General features: G+C 46.4%; 1 protein-coding gene across 1 annotated transcript in view; it reads left to right on the top strand.

Moving 5' to 3' along the window:
* Positions 1-1,246: 1,246 nt before the first annotated feature.
* APOB (apolipoprotein B) overlaps positions 1,247-17,633 on the top strand; it is a 42,316-nt gene continuing 25,929 nt past the window's right edge. The window contains exons 1-14 of the mRNA XM_021924617.2: positions 1,247-1,440; positions 1,753-1,791; positions 2,830-2,945; positions 4,221-4,366; positions 7,162-7,315; positions 8,027-8,182; positions 9,572-9,696; positions 10,379-10,464; positions 11,765-11,984; positions 12,707-12,934; positions 15,227-15,344; positions 15,457-15,603; positions 16,659-16,870; positions 17,133-17,370. Coding sequence (XP_021780309.2) covers positions 1,371-1,440; positions 1,753-1,791; positions 2,830-2,945; positions 4,221-4,366; positions 7,162-7,315; positions 8,027-8,182; positions 9,572-9,696; positions 10,379-10,464; positions 11,765-11,984; positions 12,707-12,934; positions 15,227-15,344; positions 15,457-15,603; positions 16,659-16,870; positions 17,133-17,370 — 2,055 coding nt within the window. The 5' untranslated portion in view covers positions 1,247-1,370. The remainder of the gene's footprint in view (positions 1,441-1,752; positions 1,792-2,829; positions 2,946-4,220; positions 4,367-7,161; positions 7,316-8,026; positions 8,183-9,571; positions 9,697-10,378; positions 10,465-11,764; positions 11,985-12,706; positions 12,935-15,226; positions 15,345-15,456; positions 15,604-16,658; positions 16,871-17,132; positions 17,371-17,633) is intronic.

Here is a 17,633-nt window from a genome sequence, read left to right as displayed (position 1 = left end):
CACACTGACTTCTGCAACAGGCGCTGTCCACTTCCCCTCCGCACTCATCCAGCTTGCTCCTGGCCGCCTCCCGCTCGCCTTCCTGGGTGGCCCCCCAGCAGGTCTACCTACCTGGTTTGCGCCCCCTCTATCCTACCACAATTGCTCACCAGCGGTTTCCTGCCGACACAGCTTGTCTCCCTAACCAGATTGGCGGTGCCTTGGGGATACAGCCAGGCTCAGACATTCATTCAGCCCATCATAGTGCCATCCCATCAATAACCCCTTCTGAGTGACCCTGGCCCTGGGTTAGTAAACTGAGTGACGCTGAAATTCTACTGCGACTGATTCCCTACAGCTGGGCAGAGGCAGCGAGCATGGGCTGAAGTTTCCTTTGGAAATAGGCAGTGCCTAGAAGAGAAGGTAGCGATGCATGAGAAGATTCCAGATGTCTATGAGGAATATGACATGTCCTGTCCACTACGTTGCGTTTCCTCATCGGCCTCCCCACCACTGCAGGAAACCCAGAAGCTGGTGCAGGTAGAGAAAGCCTGCTCTCAACACCCCAAGAACACTTTGGGCAAAACAGGTGGGCCCTGGGAGGTTGCTCTTCCCCAGAGGCCTCTCCTCACTGGGGTTTCTTAAAGACAGACACCTGGACTCCTGCTGGGACCAGGCAGGCCGCCCATCCTCAGGGGCAGTGCCTGGTCACTCACTAGACTCCCTGCATCCCCCTTCTCTCTCCTCCTTCAGCACAGGCTGAACCCCACAGCCACAGACACTCATCAGGATTAGGGTGTCAGTGCAAATCCAAGGTTCACCAAAATGGAAAAGAAGGAACCGGTGGGAACATGCCTCCACCAAGACAGCGCTCAGGACTGGTTCTCCACGTGGCTCCCATTTCAGTCCAGGAGAAGCAGGGATTTTGTCCCCGTGGTGGGTCATCTGAAGAAGGCACCCCTGGTCAGGGCAGGCTTCTCAGACCCTGAGGCACCAGCCATGGCCCCACTGAGATACAGGAAGGGCCGTGCCAGAGCCTTGAAGACGCTCGGGGGGAGGGAACCCACCTGGGACCCAGCCCCCCGGGTGGTTGCAGCTGCATCCCAGGTGGGCCCCCTCCCTTGAAGCTCTTCAAGGCTCAAAGAGAAGCCAGTGTAGAAAAGCAAACAGGCCAGGCCCGGGAAGCGCCCTTTGTACCTTTTGCAATCCGGATGCTCTTGCAGCCTGGGCTTCCTATAAATGGGGTGCGGGCGCCGGCCGCGCATTCCCACCGAGACCTGCGGGGCTGAGTGCCCTTCTCGGTTGCTGTCGCTGAGGAGCCTGCCCAGCCAGCCAGGGCCGCGAGGCCGAGGCCAGGCCGCAGCCCAGGAGCCGCCCCACCGCAGCCGGCCATGGGCCCGCCGAGGCCCGCGCTGCTGGCGCTGCCGGCGCTGCTGCTGCTGCTGGCTGGCGCCAGGGCCGGTGAGTGCGCGGCCGCGCTGCGGGCTCAGAGGGAGCGGGAGGGAGCCGGCGGCACGAGGTTGGCTGGGGCAGCCAGGGCCTAGGCCAGAGGGAGGGCAGCCACAGGGTCCAGGGCGAGGCGGGGGACTGGACCAGCTGGCGGCCCCTGCAGACTCAGGATGGGGGGCATGGGATGGAGGGGCTGAGGAGGGGGTCTCTGGAGCCTGCCTCCCTCCTGAAGGGTGAAACCTGTGCCTGTGGTCCCCCTGTCGGGCCCTAGCACCCGCTGGGAAGACGTGGGAAGCTCACAGATTTCTTTCTCCTGTCTTACAGAAAAGGAAATGCTGGAAAATGTCAGCCCGGTCTGTCCAAGTAAGGCATCTGCGCATGGGGCGTGGAAGGGCGCCCAGCCCCATGCACGCTCCTACACCCGGGTCCCTGAGGTCCCCACACTCTAAGGGGCTAAGATGGCCTCGTGGTGTGCCCTGCTCTGACCCCAGGAAGCAAGTTCCTTGAGCCTCTGCCCACACGCAAGGGATGCCAACTCTCCTCTACCTGCCCTTCTGTTCTGTCCCAAGAGTTCAGCCTGGGGGCGGGGGAGGGAAAGCACTGACACTCCGCTGGCCTGTGCATACTTTGAAGAAACATCACTGTCCTGTTTATCAGTGACTAGTCATTGATTCGAAGCATGTGAGGGTGAGGAAATACTGACTTTAACCTTTGTGCAGAAATCGGACCTCCATCCCCTTCCTATTTACCTGACCCCTGGGGGTCAAAGGAGCTGGCCTCCAAGGGGACCCTGTGTGCTGGAGCCGCGGGGCGGACGTCTGATGGGGCAGCGCTGCCATCTGGTGGACATCTGCCATCACTGCAGCTGGGCTCAGGACCCAGATGTTCTTTTTCTTCAATTGTTCAGAAAATTCCTCTCAACTACAGTGGAAACCTCCAGAAACTCCTTTCTAGGAGTTTCTTAAGTTAGTTACGCTTAATGCTTAATGAACTTTGCCTCAAGTATTTGGTAGTCTCAGAGTCACGGAATTAAGGCGTTTTCAAGCTAAAAAAGCTTTAGAGAGAGTACTATTTGCGTCATGTTGTCATCTCTTAATTTACCAGAGGGTGTCTCATGCAGATTTTCTGAGCCCCATTACTTGACACTTGTCACTCCCTTCCCTGTGCCTCAGACGACATATTCAAGACATGCCAGCTAATTTAAACATTAGCCTCAGCAGAAACATAATGGAGAAGTCAAATCTATAAAGGAAAATTAAGTATAATATAAAGTCAATTAAAAACTAATTTGAGTTTAATTACATTTTAATTATCTATGCCACTGCCCCTCTCTGCCCAGAACTGGCTGTCCGTGGGAGAGCTATTTCTCCTATGTGGCTGACGTATTTCTCCCCACGTTAGGAGATACGACCCGATTCAAGCACCTCCGGAAGTACACATACAACTATGAGGCTGAGAGTTCCAGTGGAGTCCCTGGGACTGCTGATTCAAGAAGCGCCACCAGGATCAACTGCAAGGTATGGAGGATGCAGGCGGGAGGGACCCAGAGCCCACAGCTTTCCCCCAGCCCTGTTCCAGCGGGTGCCCAACACGCGACCTTCCCGGAGGTTGTGTACTGAGCAAACGCAGATCATCCCAGAACTGTTGTAATCTGATCAAAGCATTGGGACTTTGCCTCTGTTTGTAAGTCAGCCACATTGCTGAGATGTTGTCTGCCCCCGCCAAATTTCGCAAGCCAGATGTATTTTCCCGTTAACTTCCCAGATGCAATAGGACTACGTGATCTAGATTAGAAGCAGTGTGGGTCTGTAGATTTCAGCGTGAGAGAAGCCCAGTAGGTGAGCTAAGGGAGGCAGGCATCTCAGAATCGCACTGTGAAATGCAGTTTTTATAGTCTAAGTCCAACAGAATCTGTTGCTGAAAAATGAATAGAAAGAAGAAAAAAATATAAACATAGTTTGTTCTAAAATAAAACTTTGCTTATTATTGAGACTGGTTGTACTCATGTCACGTACATCTGGAGCAGATCTATAGGCTGCTGTTGGGGTTTGGGTGGGGAAGAGAAGTCAAGCTGAGCAGTCACCTTTTTTAGATAGTGCTGTAGCTCTTGTCTGTGCTGTCCAATATGGTAGACATGAGCCACATTGGACTATTTAAATGGAATGAAATTAAAAATTCATATTCGTTGTCACATTAGCTGCATTTCAACTGCTCAACAGGCACCCTGGCTGCTGGCTCCCCTATTGAACAGCACACATGTACAACATTTCTTTAAAGTTATTTGAATAGTGCTGGATAATAAGTAGGGATCCGCTGAAACTCCAGCTATACGCGAAGCTCTAAATAGGCCCTAATAGATATAAACCAGTTTTTTGGGTGACATTAAGGGGACATTTGCTGTAGAAACTGAGGATGGCCCTCTTCCTGCTTTCTGTTTTTCTCCTTCACTCTCACTCCTAGTCTGCAGCGCTTCTATTTAACCACAGCTCTTTATAATTGAAGTGAGTAACTTTAGAACCAATAAAAGGACATCCTCCTTCCTGTGCCCAGAGGCAAACTTAAGAAACGTGTTACCCCGGGAGGGGAAAAGGCCAGCAATAGGACTAAGTCTAGGTTGGTGCACGGAGCACCCAGGAGGCATGTTGATAAGGCACGTGGTGTTGAGGAGCAGGCAGTGGTGTTCCCAGCAGAATTCCCTTTGGTGCTCTGATTAGAGACTAAGCCCTGGGCTTCAGGGGCCGCCTCTCATTCTTGATAGACAACCTCAATGCTATGCTACCCTGTATTCTCAGGTTGAGCTGGAGGTTCCCCAGCTCTGCAGCTTCATCCTGAAGACCAGCCAGTGCACCCTGAAAGAGGTGTATGGCTTCAACCCTGAGGGCAGAGCCTTGCTGAAGAAAACCAAGAACTCCGAGGAGTTTGCGGCAGCCATGTCCAGGTAAGGCGTGTTGTACATGAGCACACACATATGTGTGTGTCCGTCCGCTGAGGTATGAACTTGTGTGTTTACACCAGGCACGGATGTGACTCTAAGTATTTGTATTCCATATTCATCGTGGATCAGGGAATTGCTGTGTTTTCACAATCCTCAAAAAGAGACAAGCATTATTTACCCTTCCCTAGTTAAGTTCCTTTAATTATCATTTTAATGTGTTTCTAAAAATCTCATGCTTTAAACTTCTTGAGATTATAAAACTCAGATGCTGTGTTTAAACAAGTGAATTCTTAAAGAACTAAATAAGACCAGTGCTTGGTGGTCTTCGGTGCGGGGTCCCAGAGGCGCTGGCTGCTGTGGCGGGCACGTGGCGGGGCAGGGTCTGTTCAGCTCAGGGCAGAGGAGCACCAAGGCTTCAGTGGCTCCCCCTCCTAGGCTGGCATTCAGCCACTGCACATGGATCGGCCGCTGCAGCTGCATCTCTGCTGACTGATCAGGGCCCGTGTCATACCCATTGTAAATATTTTCGACATCACCCCTGCCTCATCCTCAGTCACAGTTTGTAGGGTCTTAGGTGTGTGTGAATACAGGCAGGATAGAGTTGTTAACTTGGTAGCATCAGAAAACTCCGTCTGTATTAGTCTGTTTCCATGCTGCTGATAAAGACATACCTGAGACTGGGCAATTTACAAAAGAAAGGTTTGTTGGACTCACCGTTCCATGTGGCTGGGGAGGTCTCACAATCATGGTGGAAGGTGAGGGAGAGCAAGTCACATCTTACGTAGATGACGGCTGGCAAAGAGAGCTTGTGCGGAGAAACTCCTGTTTTTAAAACCACCACATCTCCTGAGACCCATTTGCAATCACGAGAGCAGCACGGGAAAGACCTGCCCCGTGATTCAATCACCTCCCACCAGGTCCCTCCCACACACGTGGGAATTATGAGAGCTACAAGATGAGATTTGGGCGGGGACCCAGAGCCAAACCATATCACCATCCTTGCCCGTTTTTCAGTTTTACTAAACATTAGATTCAGATGCCAGTCCTTTCTCGCCAAAATAGGCTGTGAGGCTTCTTTCCTTCATATGCTTTATTTTCTCCAAGACTTAACTGTCTATGAGGGAGAGAGGTATGGTGGCAGGAGGAAGGAGTGGTTATTTTTTCGTCCTTGGTCTTCTCCGAATACAGAAGAGACTCCTGTTCTTGACAAGGAGGGCTTTCCCGGTTTGCATTTTCATGACTTTAACTGTCTTTTTAAAAAAATTGACATATAATAATTATACATATTTATTGAGAATATATTGATGTTTTGATACATGTAATGTATGGTGATCAGATCAGAGCAATTAGCATACCCATCATCTCAAACATTTATTGTTTCTTCGTGTCGGGAACTTTCTGAGAGGGTGTAGGCTGTGGGAGATGAGTCTGTCACCTTTTCCTCCTGATGTAACCAGAGTGGCTGCAGTCAGGTCCTCAGAAACTCAGAGAGTACCCAATGGGAAGTCCCTGAGACCAAAGTCAGCATGGGCTTCAGCCATGGCCTGACACCATACAAAAGAGTGACTGTCCAACAAGTGTATGGAAAGCAGCTCCAATTCACTGGTAGTCAAGAAATACAAATTAATGTAACAACAAGATATTTATCCACTTATACCCATCAGATTGCAAAACTGGAAAACAGCAATAGCACCTGTTGCTGGCAGGCCAGTGAGGAAAAGTGTGCTGTCCTGAGCTGCTGGTGGAAATTAGAGCCATCAGGCAATATCTACTCTAATTTAGAACACTTAATACCCTTTGACACAGATATTTTAATCTCTGGGACTCTAGCCCATGAAAATAAAAGCAGTAATGTGTGGAGATAGGCATAAGGATGTTTGTTTTGGTATTGTTTGCATGGTTTAAAAAAAAATCCAGAAAGAGAGAAGGCAAATGCCATCAAATGGGGCAATGTGTGAATAAATTCTATATAGCCATGGAATGGAATGTTCTGCATGCAGCTTTTAAAAAATCTGTTAGAGCTATACCAAGTGACTCAGAAGGGTTTTTGTGAAGTATAATTAAGTGAGAAAAACAAGATAAAAGTATGCACAATACAATGCCACTTGTATAAAACAAACAATGACAAAATCTTTGTATGACTCTGTTTGCACTCACCCATGTTTACAGAGGATTGTGTGACAGCGCAGAAACAAATGGAACAACCACTCGGGTGTCTGTATGGGGAGGATGGGCAAAGAGGCTGATATGGGTGAACAGAGCAGGTCTGGATGAGCCAAGCAAAAAAACGTTAAAACACGGCTGGACCTGGTGGCTCATGCCTGTAGTCCCAGGACTTTGGGAGGCCGAGGCGGGCAGATCACCTGAGGTCAGGAGTTCGAGACCAGCCTGGCCAACAGGATGAAACCTGTGTCTACTAAAAATACAAAAATTAGCTGGGTGTGATGGCAAATGCCTGTAGTCCTAGCTACTCCAGAGGCTGAGTCAGGAGAATCACTTGATCCCAGGAGGTGGAGGTTGCAGTGAGCTGAGGTTGTGCCATTGCACTCTAGCCCGAGTAAGAGAGTGAGACTCCATTTCAAAAAAAGAAAAAGAATCACAAAAATATATGTATATGTGCATGCTTGTTTGAAAATGTATGTCTATGTGTAGCTATATTCTATATTTACAAAGAAATGATGTCACAAGAACAATTGGTTTAAAAACTATGAGAAAAGCAACTTCAGTGCCACCCAGCTTACTTCCAGCAAGTTGTAATGGAGAAGGACATTCCCATGACCATCCTCTCTCTGGGACAGGTATGAGCTCAAGCTGGTCATTCCAGAAGGGAAGCAAGTTTTCCTTTACCCGGAGAAAGATGAACCTACACACATCCTGAACATCAAGAGGGGCATCATTTCTGCCCTCCTGGTTCCCCCAGAGACAGAAGAAACCAAGCAAGTGTTGTTTCTGGTGAGGATTTAGAAAGCTGATAGCAGTGGCCCTTGAAACTCATCTTCATGTGTTAGAGGCCAGTCCTACCATATACAAAGCAGATTGTTGAGTCAGCTCCATGGCTAGTTACACAGGAAGCCATGGACTGGCGTGACATACTGGTGCCCGAGATTCCTCCTGTCCCTTGGGCTCGCTCACAGATCATTCCAAGCAGGCTGATCAGGTTGGGTCTAATTTTAAAACAGTTATTGAGGCGTCCTGGCCACCCCACCCCCACTTTTGTTTAATGCTGTTCACCTGTGTTTGATGGGTTATGGTATAACACAGTAAATCCTGTGTGTATTTAAAACCAAAAATAATGGGATCTGTTGCCAGTCTCTTTTACGAATTTCAGGTTTCAATGTGAGACAGAATTCATTTCACCTCAGTCCCATGAGCACTTTTGTGCCCTTATCTTGCTCTAATTTCTCTATGACACCATACTGGGAGAAGACAGCGATGCATCCTGCAGAGCCTTTCTGCAGACCCACCCTTAACTGGTTTCCTCTCTCCCAACTTGGGTTGGCCAGGCACTAGCAAGACCACACTCTGCATAGGAGGAAAAAGAAAGTCCCTCCCAAAGCTAGATTCCTTCTGCCTTTTCTTTCACAATCCCCACCCCGTCCCTCCCAAGTACCCAAGGATGTTTCCCATGTTGAATATATGTGGTTGCATCTTCTGCCCCCATAGGATACCGTGTATGGAAACTGCTCCACTCACTTTACCGTCAAGACAAGGAAGGGCAATGTGGCAACAGAAATATCCACTGAAAGAGACCTGGGGCAGTGTGATCGCTTCAAGCCCATCCGTACAGGCGTCAGCCCACTTGCTCTCATCAAAGGCATGGTAAGTCCCATGTCAGCACTGTCACGCACACCAAGGAGCATCCTCTTATTAATAACATTCCAAAATTTTCAAGCTAGTGGGCACCTTTGAGGACAGCCTGCCCAGCCTGTTTTTTATACAGACTACAGATAGGACCCTGAGCAGGCATGGGAAGGTCTGCCCAGGCTTCATGGCCTGGGATCAGTTGAGCCAAGACTTGAGTCAGGCTCCTCCCTCCCAGCCCAGAGCTCTGTCTTTCCTCCTGTCCTTCTGTCACTGGCACTAAACCGCCTCTACTCTCATCACTTGAGAGTAATGACTGCTCATCTCTGAGAAGGCTCTGGGGATGGATGTAGGGCAGCAAAACCACCTACTGTTCCTTCCTGCACAAGGACTCCTTGTGCCAGCTCCAAGCCTCTGGACTTTGAAGAAGTCCCAAGACCTGTGTTCTCCCCCTCTCCTTCATCCCATGAAGTGCAGTGACTTAAGAATGCTCCAGCTTCTTGTCCTCCCACCCCCAGTACCACCCTGACCAAACACGACCCCTCTGCCTCCGGACTGGAGCATACTCTCCTCTCTGTTAAGTGAGGCCATGGAGCACCATATTACCTGAGCCTGCCTGACCCCTGCAACATCTTCCCTGATATGAGCCCCAGGCTGTCTCAGTGAACATGAACTTGAGCAATCACTGTCATGCCGGGCCCTGTTCCTGGTCATTGTCCTTGGGATTGAAAACAGGGAGTCTGATGACCATGAGTGCCACAGTCAGAAGAGGATAATGCACTGGCTTAGGGGTCTTTTCTGAGGATCTGCTGTGTGCTCAACCCCACTCTGGGCAGCACCAAGGAAGGGACAGTGGCAGATGAACCATGGACCTTCCCCTCAGGATGCTTCCAGTCTAATGCAGGAGCCAGGTCAATAAAGCATACATTGTATACTCAATAAGGTGATACGCTGAACAGTGCAGACAAGAAATCCTGGGCCTGACCAGGAAGGAGAAAGTATTATTCATGTAGCTCAGTGGGCAACGTTTCATGGAAGATGTGGAGCAAGAATCCGAAAAATGCAAAGAATGTGTAAATGAAACAGACATGTAAGAATGGGCTTTTGGGCAAAGAAAACTGACTGAGCAGGTGTGTGAGGGGCTATGTGGTGGGATGGGCATGTGGAGGATACAAAGTTTAGACTTTGTCCAGTGGGGGTGGAAAAAGAGGAGTCTATAGCTTGACTCAGCTTTGGGGATGCCGACATGTTGCACCCCCTGGTCTAAATGTCAAGTACCCAGCTATCTTCTTTATCTGAGTTTATCTAGTGGTACAGGACCCCTCCTCCCTTCTACCTTGAAGGTAAATGCTTTTGACAGAAGACACAGGGACTGATCAAAATGCTTGTCTCCAATCTCATTCACAGACCCACCCCTTGTCAACTCTGATCAGCAGTAGCCAGTCCTGTCAGTACACCCTGGACGCCAAGAGGAAGCATGTGGCAGAAGCCATCTGCAAGGAGCAGCACCTGTTCCTGCCTTTCTCCTATAAGTAGGTCACCTGATGCACTACTGATTTGTCATTTAATGGGTCAGTGTGAACTGAACACTTCTCAAGTGCTCTGTTCCAGGCAAACCTGTGCCTGGGAGGGAGGTATGGAGAAGGATAAAATGCAACCCCTCCCTGTCCCCCTTTATAAGCTAACAGGCCATTTGGCAAAAAAGTCCTAGGCATGCAAAACAACCCAAGACCAACAAAAGATATCTAAGACCCAATCTTTAAGGGGTGTAGATCCAGAAAACCTGGGGATCACTGCAGGGTATCCTGGTTCAAAAACGTTTCATGGAAGATTTGGGATATTGACTGGAAACCTATATATCCAAATCCACTTTGAAAAGTGACAATCAGTGAATATTTATTGAGTAACTGCCATATTCTTGGTTCTGTGCTGTGGAAGATACGAAAGAATTTCGAGACATTGCACTAGTTCCTATGTCTGGCCACTCCAGACTAGTGGAGAGTATACGGCACGCATGTCCTTTTGATGGGAGGATGACTAGCGTGACCAAGAAGAGGTGGATGTTATTCATTCAGGGCCAACAATGGCTGGATTTACCCATGCTTTGAAAGATGGGCAGGACTTGGGTAGATGCAGAGACAGGGGAAACCTTCAACATGGAAAGAATAGTATGTTCTGGCCATCCATGACATGATGTGCTTCCTTGGTTACCAGGAATATGTATGGGATGGGAGTACAAGTGACACAGACTTTGAAACTTGAAGACACACCAAAGATCAACAGCCGCTTCTTTGGTGAAGGTAAGAATTTCTGTCCACACAGTTGCTGGAAAATCTACCTAAGATGTGCCAATCATGGCTTAGCCACTTGCTGGGCCCTGTTAAATGTCTGCTGACTAACAAGTGATATGGACACTGGTGTTCTGGCTACCTCTATGAGAAAGCAAACTCATCTCAGAATGTCAAGTTGCAATGGCATAAAGAAAAAGAAGTTCCCAAAGCTACCTAGGCGTTTGTAAATAGAAAACTGGAATCCCAAGTTTAACATGACATATTTGGTAGCACTGATATCACCTATCCTGTGATAAGACCCAGAGCTGTCCCGGATGAGGTGGACCAAGTGGGAGAGAACCTTCAGAGTCCGGCCCAGATAGTAACCTCAGGACTCAGTCTTTAGAGGTAGAAGGAACTCTAGCAATCTTGAGTCCAACCCTTACCCAGCATTGCATTGTATTTATATCTGTCCAAATTCCTTCTTGTACATTACCTCATTGTCCTTTTTGTTCACAGCAACCGGTGACGTCAGGTGGTAGAGAGGTGATTTTATACCTATTCTACAGGGGGGAAAGTGACACAGAGAGGCTTAGAGTTTGATGTAGACAAGGCCATAGAATATTAGAGGGGGCAAATAAGTGCCCAGGTTGTAATCTAAGCCAGGACTCTTCTCATTACACCACACTTCCATAAGGACTTTTACCTCTCTTCCTGGCATAGGTCATAGTAGGTGGTGGAGAGGATACAAAAGTGTCTCCCCTCCCCCACAAGCTGCTGCTAGACCCAATTAGAAGGAATGGTGATGAGCATCAATGTGCCTGGTCCCAGTTGTAACCATGTCAACAGCAGCACCTCCTCACCAATTATTTCAAGCTAAGGGTAACCTGATGATAGACTCAGACAAGTCTAAATTCCACTTCAGCTCTACCTCTTAGACCCTAAGAACTCTTCAAAAGTAAGTTGCTCATTTCTGGGTCGCAGTTCCTCATCTCTGGGTCTCATCTCTGTCTCATCTCTGGGACTCAGAGCTGAGATCCGGGGATGACAGTTTACATTGCCCAAAAACTCTGTGGGTCTCTGAAGCAGGGCTGAATTTATCTTTAAATTGAACAATAATGCCAACCCACAGGGATAGGATGATGAGTCGGTGAAAACAATTAAGTCAATCACCTATGGCAGAGCCAGATCTAGCAGTCATTGAATACATGATAGTTTTCTTCCCTTTTCCCCTGTGATGATACTCCACAATTTCCAGCTTCCAGTAGACAAAGATATGGTTGAGATGAAGAAGTAAGCTAGAGTTCCTTTGACACTTTCCATCTTCCAGGTACTAAGAAGGTGGGTCTCGCATTTGAGAGCACCAAATCCACATCACCTCCAAAGCAGGCCGAAGCTGTTTTGAAGACTCTGCAGGAATTGAAAAAACTAACCATCTCTGAGCAAAATATCCAGAGAGCTAATCTCTTCCATAAGCTGGTTACTGAGCTGAGAGGCCTCAGTGATGAAGCAGTCACATCTCTCTTGCCACAGCTGATCGAGGTGTCCAGGTATTTAATGGTTACAGCTCAACTTTTTATAAAACTGATGGTAACTGACTGTTCAAACCTTGGCCAAATGGAGAATCTCAGGGACCATTTGGATATCAATCCAGTCAATCACTTAGTCAATCAGTTCATGATTGCTGGATAGAGAACTATCAGCTGACGTGCTAAGAGTTCCATGAAACACACACACACGCACACAGTGTTCAAGGCAGCTAAGTATTTGTGTGTTAAAATAGGAGGAGAATAGTTCCCACATTTTGATGGGTATCTTTTAATTCCTAGTTCTATTACAGGTGCTCTCCAGAAGCTTATAGGCTGGTGGAGAGAGAACTCAGACAAAAAATATTATATGATTTCTCTACCCTTCAAGGCACTGGCTTTAAGCGCTATGAAGGTGAGAGAAGGGACTGAAGCCAGGAATGAGACCCAGCTAATGTTGGCCAGGCATATTCTGTGAGCTGGCCAAAGGGCTGTGATAACAGTCTTCTTGTCGCTACAGATCCACAGTCCCCTCTTGGGACTTTCCTCGATGGGGCTTCTCCTGTGGGTAATGTTCCTAAGGAAAGCATCATGGCTCTGAGCTCCAAGTTGGGTTTTGAAAGATGGTTAGATTTGAATAGTGAATGAGGTGATTAAGGGCTCTCCTGGCAGAGGACACACCATGAGCAATATTTTATGTGCCCTGAAGGTGGTCTGTATAACTTTACCCATGTCTTTCTTCTCAGTCCCATCACTTTGCAAGCCTTGGTTCAGTGTGGACAGCCCCAGTGCTCCACTCACATCCTCCAGTGGCTGAAACGTGTGCATGCCAACCCCCTTCTGATAGATGTGGTCACCTACCTGGTGGCCCTGATCCCCGAGCCCTCAGCACAGCAGCTGCGAGAGATCTTCAACATGGCGAGGGAGCAGCGCAGCCGAGCCACCTTGTATGCGCTGAGCCACGCGGTCAACAAGTGAGTTTCCACACTGTATTTATCCTCCTAGGAGCAGAGGAACATCTTGCACTTCTGTGCGTCTCTGTATTAAAGCTGAACTCCTCCTTCCACTTTCAAACTCTGCTCCTTACTCTTGTGTTTATTCCTGATCATTTTTGGAGTAATGACTTGAAATAAGAAATCAGCAAACACAAACTGAATTTTTAAAAATATTTTCTCTACATTATATTATAGAAGTTTTTGAACATAGCAAAGTTGACAGAATTTCAGAGGGAAAACCCCTGGAAAACCAGCTATCTCCTACCATTTAAGTGTTATTATATTTGCTTTATCACATATACATCCATCCATTAATTCATCTTATTTTCTGAAGCATTTCAAAGTAAATTACAAACATTAACACACTTTCCCCTAAGTACTTCAGCATGCATATTATTAACTTCAGTTCAATATTAGTTAGCAGTTTTTTCCTCTTAATTTTTTTTTTGACATGGTTTCACTGTGTCAGCCAGGCTGGAGTGCAATGGTGCAGTCATGGCTTACTGCAGCCTCAAATTCCTGGGCTCAAGTGATCCTCCCACCTCAGCCTCCTGAGTAGCTGGAACCACAGGCGCATGCTACCATGCCCTGGCTAATTTTTGTATTTTTTGTAGATACAGGGTTTCACCATGTTGCTCAGGCTGGCAGTTTTTTCTTTTGATGAAATTTTTTTGCTCTTTCTTTTTTACATTTTTATATAAATTTATGTGGAACAAGTGTAATTTTGTTACATGAATAGATTAGGCAGTAGTTAAGTCAGGGCTTTCAGGATATCCATCACCCAGATAACATATAGTGTACCCACTAAGTAATTTCTCACCATCCATCTCCCTCCACTTCCATACCTGAGTCTCAATTGTCTTATCATTCCACACTCTATGTCCTTGTGTGTACATTATTTAGCTCCCACTTATAAAGTGACAACATGCAATATTTGTCTGTGACTGTCCTGTTTTACTTAAGACAATGACCTTCAGTTCCATCCATGTTACTGCAAATGACATGATTTTATTCTTTTTATGGCTGAATAGTATTTTATTGCCTATACATTCCACATTTTTAATCCAATCATCCATTGACGGACACTTAGGTTGATTCCACGCCTTTGCTATTGTGAATAGCGCTGCAATAAACATATGGGTGCAGGTATCTTTTGGATATAATGATTTTCCTTTGGGTATGCACCCAGTAGTGGGATTGTTAGATTCATTGGTAGTTCTATTTTTAGTTCTTTGAGAAATCTCTGTATTGTTTTCCATAGAGGTTGTACTTATTTACAATACCATCAACAGTGGTTAACTGTTTCCTTTTCTCTGTATCCTCACCAACATCTGTTATTTTTTGTCTTTTGAATAATGGCCCTCCTGACTGTTGTAACATGTTATCTCATTGTGGTTTCAATTTACTTTTCTCTAATGATTAGTAATGTTATGCATTTTTTCATATGCCTATTGCCATTTGTGTGTCTTCTTTTGAAAAAATGTCTATTCATGTCCTTTGTCTACTTTTTAATGGGATTATTTGGGGGACTTTTTGTTGAGTTGTTTGAATTCCTTGTACATTCTGGATATTAGTACCCCACTGGATGAATAGTTTGCAAATATTTTCTCCCATTCTGCAGGCTGCTCACCCTGTTGATTATTTGTTTCACTGTGCAGAAGCTTTTTGCTTTAATTAAGTTCTGTTTGTCTATTTTTTGTTTTTGTTGTTTTTGCCTTTGAGGTCTTAGTCATCGAATTCTTTGTCTAGGTCAATGTCCAGAGAAGTTTTCCCTAGGTTTTCTTCTTGTATTTTTATAGTTTCAGGTCTTACATTTAAGTCTTTGATCTATCTTGAGTTGATTTTTGTATACGGTGACAGATAGTAGTCCAGTTTTATTCTTCTGCATATAGCAATCCAACTTTCCCAGCACCACTTATTGAAAAGGGTGTCCTTTCTCGAGTGTATGTTTTTGTCAATTTTGTCAAAGATCCATTGACTGTAACTATGTGGCTTTATTTCTGGGTTCACTATTCTGTTCCATTGATCTATGTGTCTATTTTTATGCCAGTATCATGCTGTTTAGATTACTATAGCCTTGTAGCATAATTTGAAGTCAGGTAATGTGATGCCTCCAGCTTTGTTCTTTTTGCTTAAGATTGCTTCAGCTACTCAGGCTCTTTTTGGATTCCATATGAATTTTATAATTATTTTTTCTCATTCACAAGTTTGGATTTTAAGACAAACCTAACTGGGGTTACCGAGTCTTGACTCTCTGCTCTTATTCTGTAGCTATCATAAGACAAACCCTACAGGGACCCAGGAGCTGCTAGACATTGCTAATTACCTGATGGAACAGATTCAAGATGACTGCACTGGGGATGAAGATTACACCTATTTGATTCTGCGGGTAATCTCAGTCTTTTACACGACATAGATCATTTCAGAAGCGCTTTTCCTGGATACCTTTTACTTCCCTCTCCTGCACCCTGATGGGTTCTTGTTTCTTTTCTTCAATGCAGGTCATTGGAAATATGGGCCAAACCATGGAGCAGTTAACTCCAGAACTCAAGTCTTCAATCCTGAAATGTGTCCAAAGTACAAAGCCATCACTGATGATTCAGAAAGCTGCCATCCAGGCCCTGCGGAAAATGGAGCCTAAAGACGAGGTAAAGTCCACAAGAAGAGGTCTGAAAGTGAAAGTTCATTAACAAGGATTTGGAAGGTACTGGGGAAATGAGACTCTAAATTTCATCTACTGACTTTATTCTGCTGTTCCTTCCCTCCCTCCCTCCCTTCCTTCCTTCCTTCCATCTTTTGAGATGGAGTCTCACTCTATTTACAAGGGTGGAGTGCAATGGCACGATCTCGGCTCACTGCAACTTCCGCTTCCTGGGTTCAAGCAATTCTCCCTGCCTCAGCCTCCTGAGTAACTGGGATTACAGGCACACGCCACCACACCCAGCTAATTTTTGTATTTTTTTAGTAGAGACGGGGTTTTGCCATGTGGACCAGGCTGGTCTTGAACTCCTGACCTCAGGTGATCCACCCGCCTCAGCCTCCCAAAGTGCTGGGATTACAGGCGTGAGCCACTGCACCTGGCCTCTACTGTTTTCTAATTGCAAATTTCAACAAGCCTATTGACTTGACTGCCTAGCAGTATGTGACATGAGAGAAATACCTGACCTTGCTGCTATGTCAACATGCAGAATGTGAGATGTTTTTGCTACCTACCACCCACCTACCAGATTGACTATCCCTCTCATCATGGAAAAACATGCTTAATTTTCCCCCAATAACCTTAGGCTAGGATAGTCAACTTGGCCCCCTCTTAGGTGGCAATGGCTCCAGAGCTTTGGAAACTACCTTATTTATTAGCCCCAAACTCTTACTACCCCTTCTCATCTTTACCCTCACATTAAAATAACTTAGGTTAAAACAACTTTATTTTCACTTAGTGAAACAAATCATAACTTGGCCATGATTTATGTGTTTTAATGGAATTGAATTCAACAGGCATTCCACAGGCATCTTCTGGGAACCCTTACTTGATAGTGCTCTAGGAAACACTGGCAAGAAGATTCAATACCAGCATTTGAAGAGTGATTACAGAGAAATTAGACCTGTGCTTAAGAAAGAGCTAGCAGACAATGCCAGTGTTTGCCAGGCACGTTCTGTGTTCTGACCACAGGACAGTGATAACCATCTCCTCTTTTGACTGCAGGACCAGGAGGTGCTTCTTCAGACTTTCCTTGATGATGCTTCTCCAGGAGATAAGCGACTGGCTGCCTATCTCATGCTGATGAGGAGTCCTTCACAGGCAGATATTAACAAAATTGTCCAACTTCTACCACGGGAACAGAATGAGCAAGTGAAGAACTTTGTGGCTTCCCATATTGCCAACATCTTGAACTCCGAAGAATTGGATATCCAAGAGTAAGTAAGAGCAATTTTTCCCCACGTACCACTGAGGGCCCTAAGCTGGAATTCCAACGCTAGGTTTTGGCATAGCCACTGTCTGCCCTTGCTTCTGACACAAACACTTGTGCAAATGTGTAGCAGACCTAGACCCAAAGCCTTAGGGTAAATGAAATCCAGACATTTTGGTAGTGATTGGAAATCCATATTTACTTGGGCTGCAAGAGTCAAAGGATAATAACATGGTGTGTCAGCTCAAACTATACTTCTTCTTATCTAGTCTGAAAAAGTTAGCGAAAGAAGCTCTGAAAGAATCTCAACTTCCAACTGTCATGGACTTCAGAAAATTCTCTCGGAACTATCGATTCTCCAAATCTGTTTCTCTTCCATCACTTGACCCAGCCTCAGCCAAAATTGAAGGGAATCTTATATTTGATCCAAATAACTACCTTCCTAAAGAAACCATGCTGAAAACGACCCTTACTGCCTTTGGATTTGCTTCAGCTGACCTCTTCGAGGTAAGTGTGAAGAGTTCGAGGTTCTCTAGCCCATTTTGTACAGCATCATAAACAGAGAGTCCCTGGGAGCCAGAAGCTACCCAGAGGGAACCACCAGGCACTTCCTACCATGACTCTGAGGCTTTCTTCTTTCCCTCCTTGATCCCTGCCTTCCTCTCTCCCCGCTGGGGGTCACCTGAAGCATGACTTCTTAACATTAATAGAAATGCAGGCCGGGTGAGGTGGCTCATTCCTGTAATCCCAGCACTTTGGGAGGCCGAGGC

The sequence above is a fragment of the Papio anubis genome, chromosome 14, assembly GCF_008728515.1.
Source record: "Papio anubis isolate 15944 chromosome 14, Panubis1.0, whole genome shotgun sequence".
Taxonomy (NCBI): domain Eukaryota; kingdom Metazoa; phylum Chordata; class Mammalia; order Primates; family Cercopithecidae; genus Papio; species Papio anubis.
Note: the sequence above shows the minus strand (reverse complement) of the source record. Positions and strands in the feature narration are given on the sequence as shown.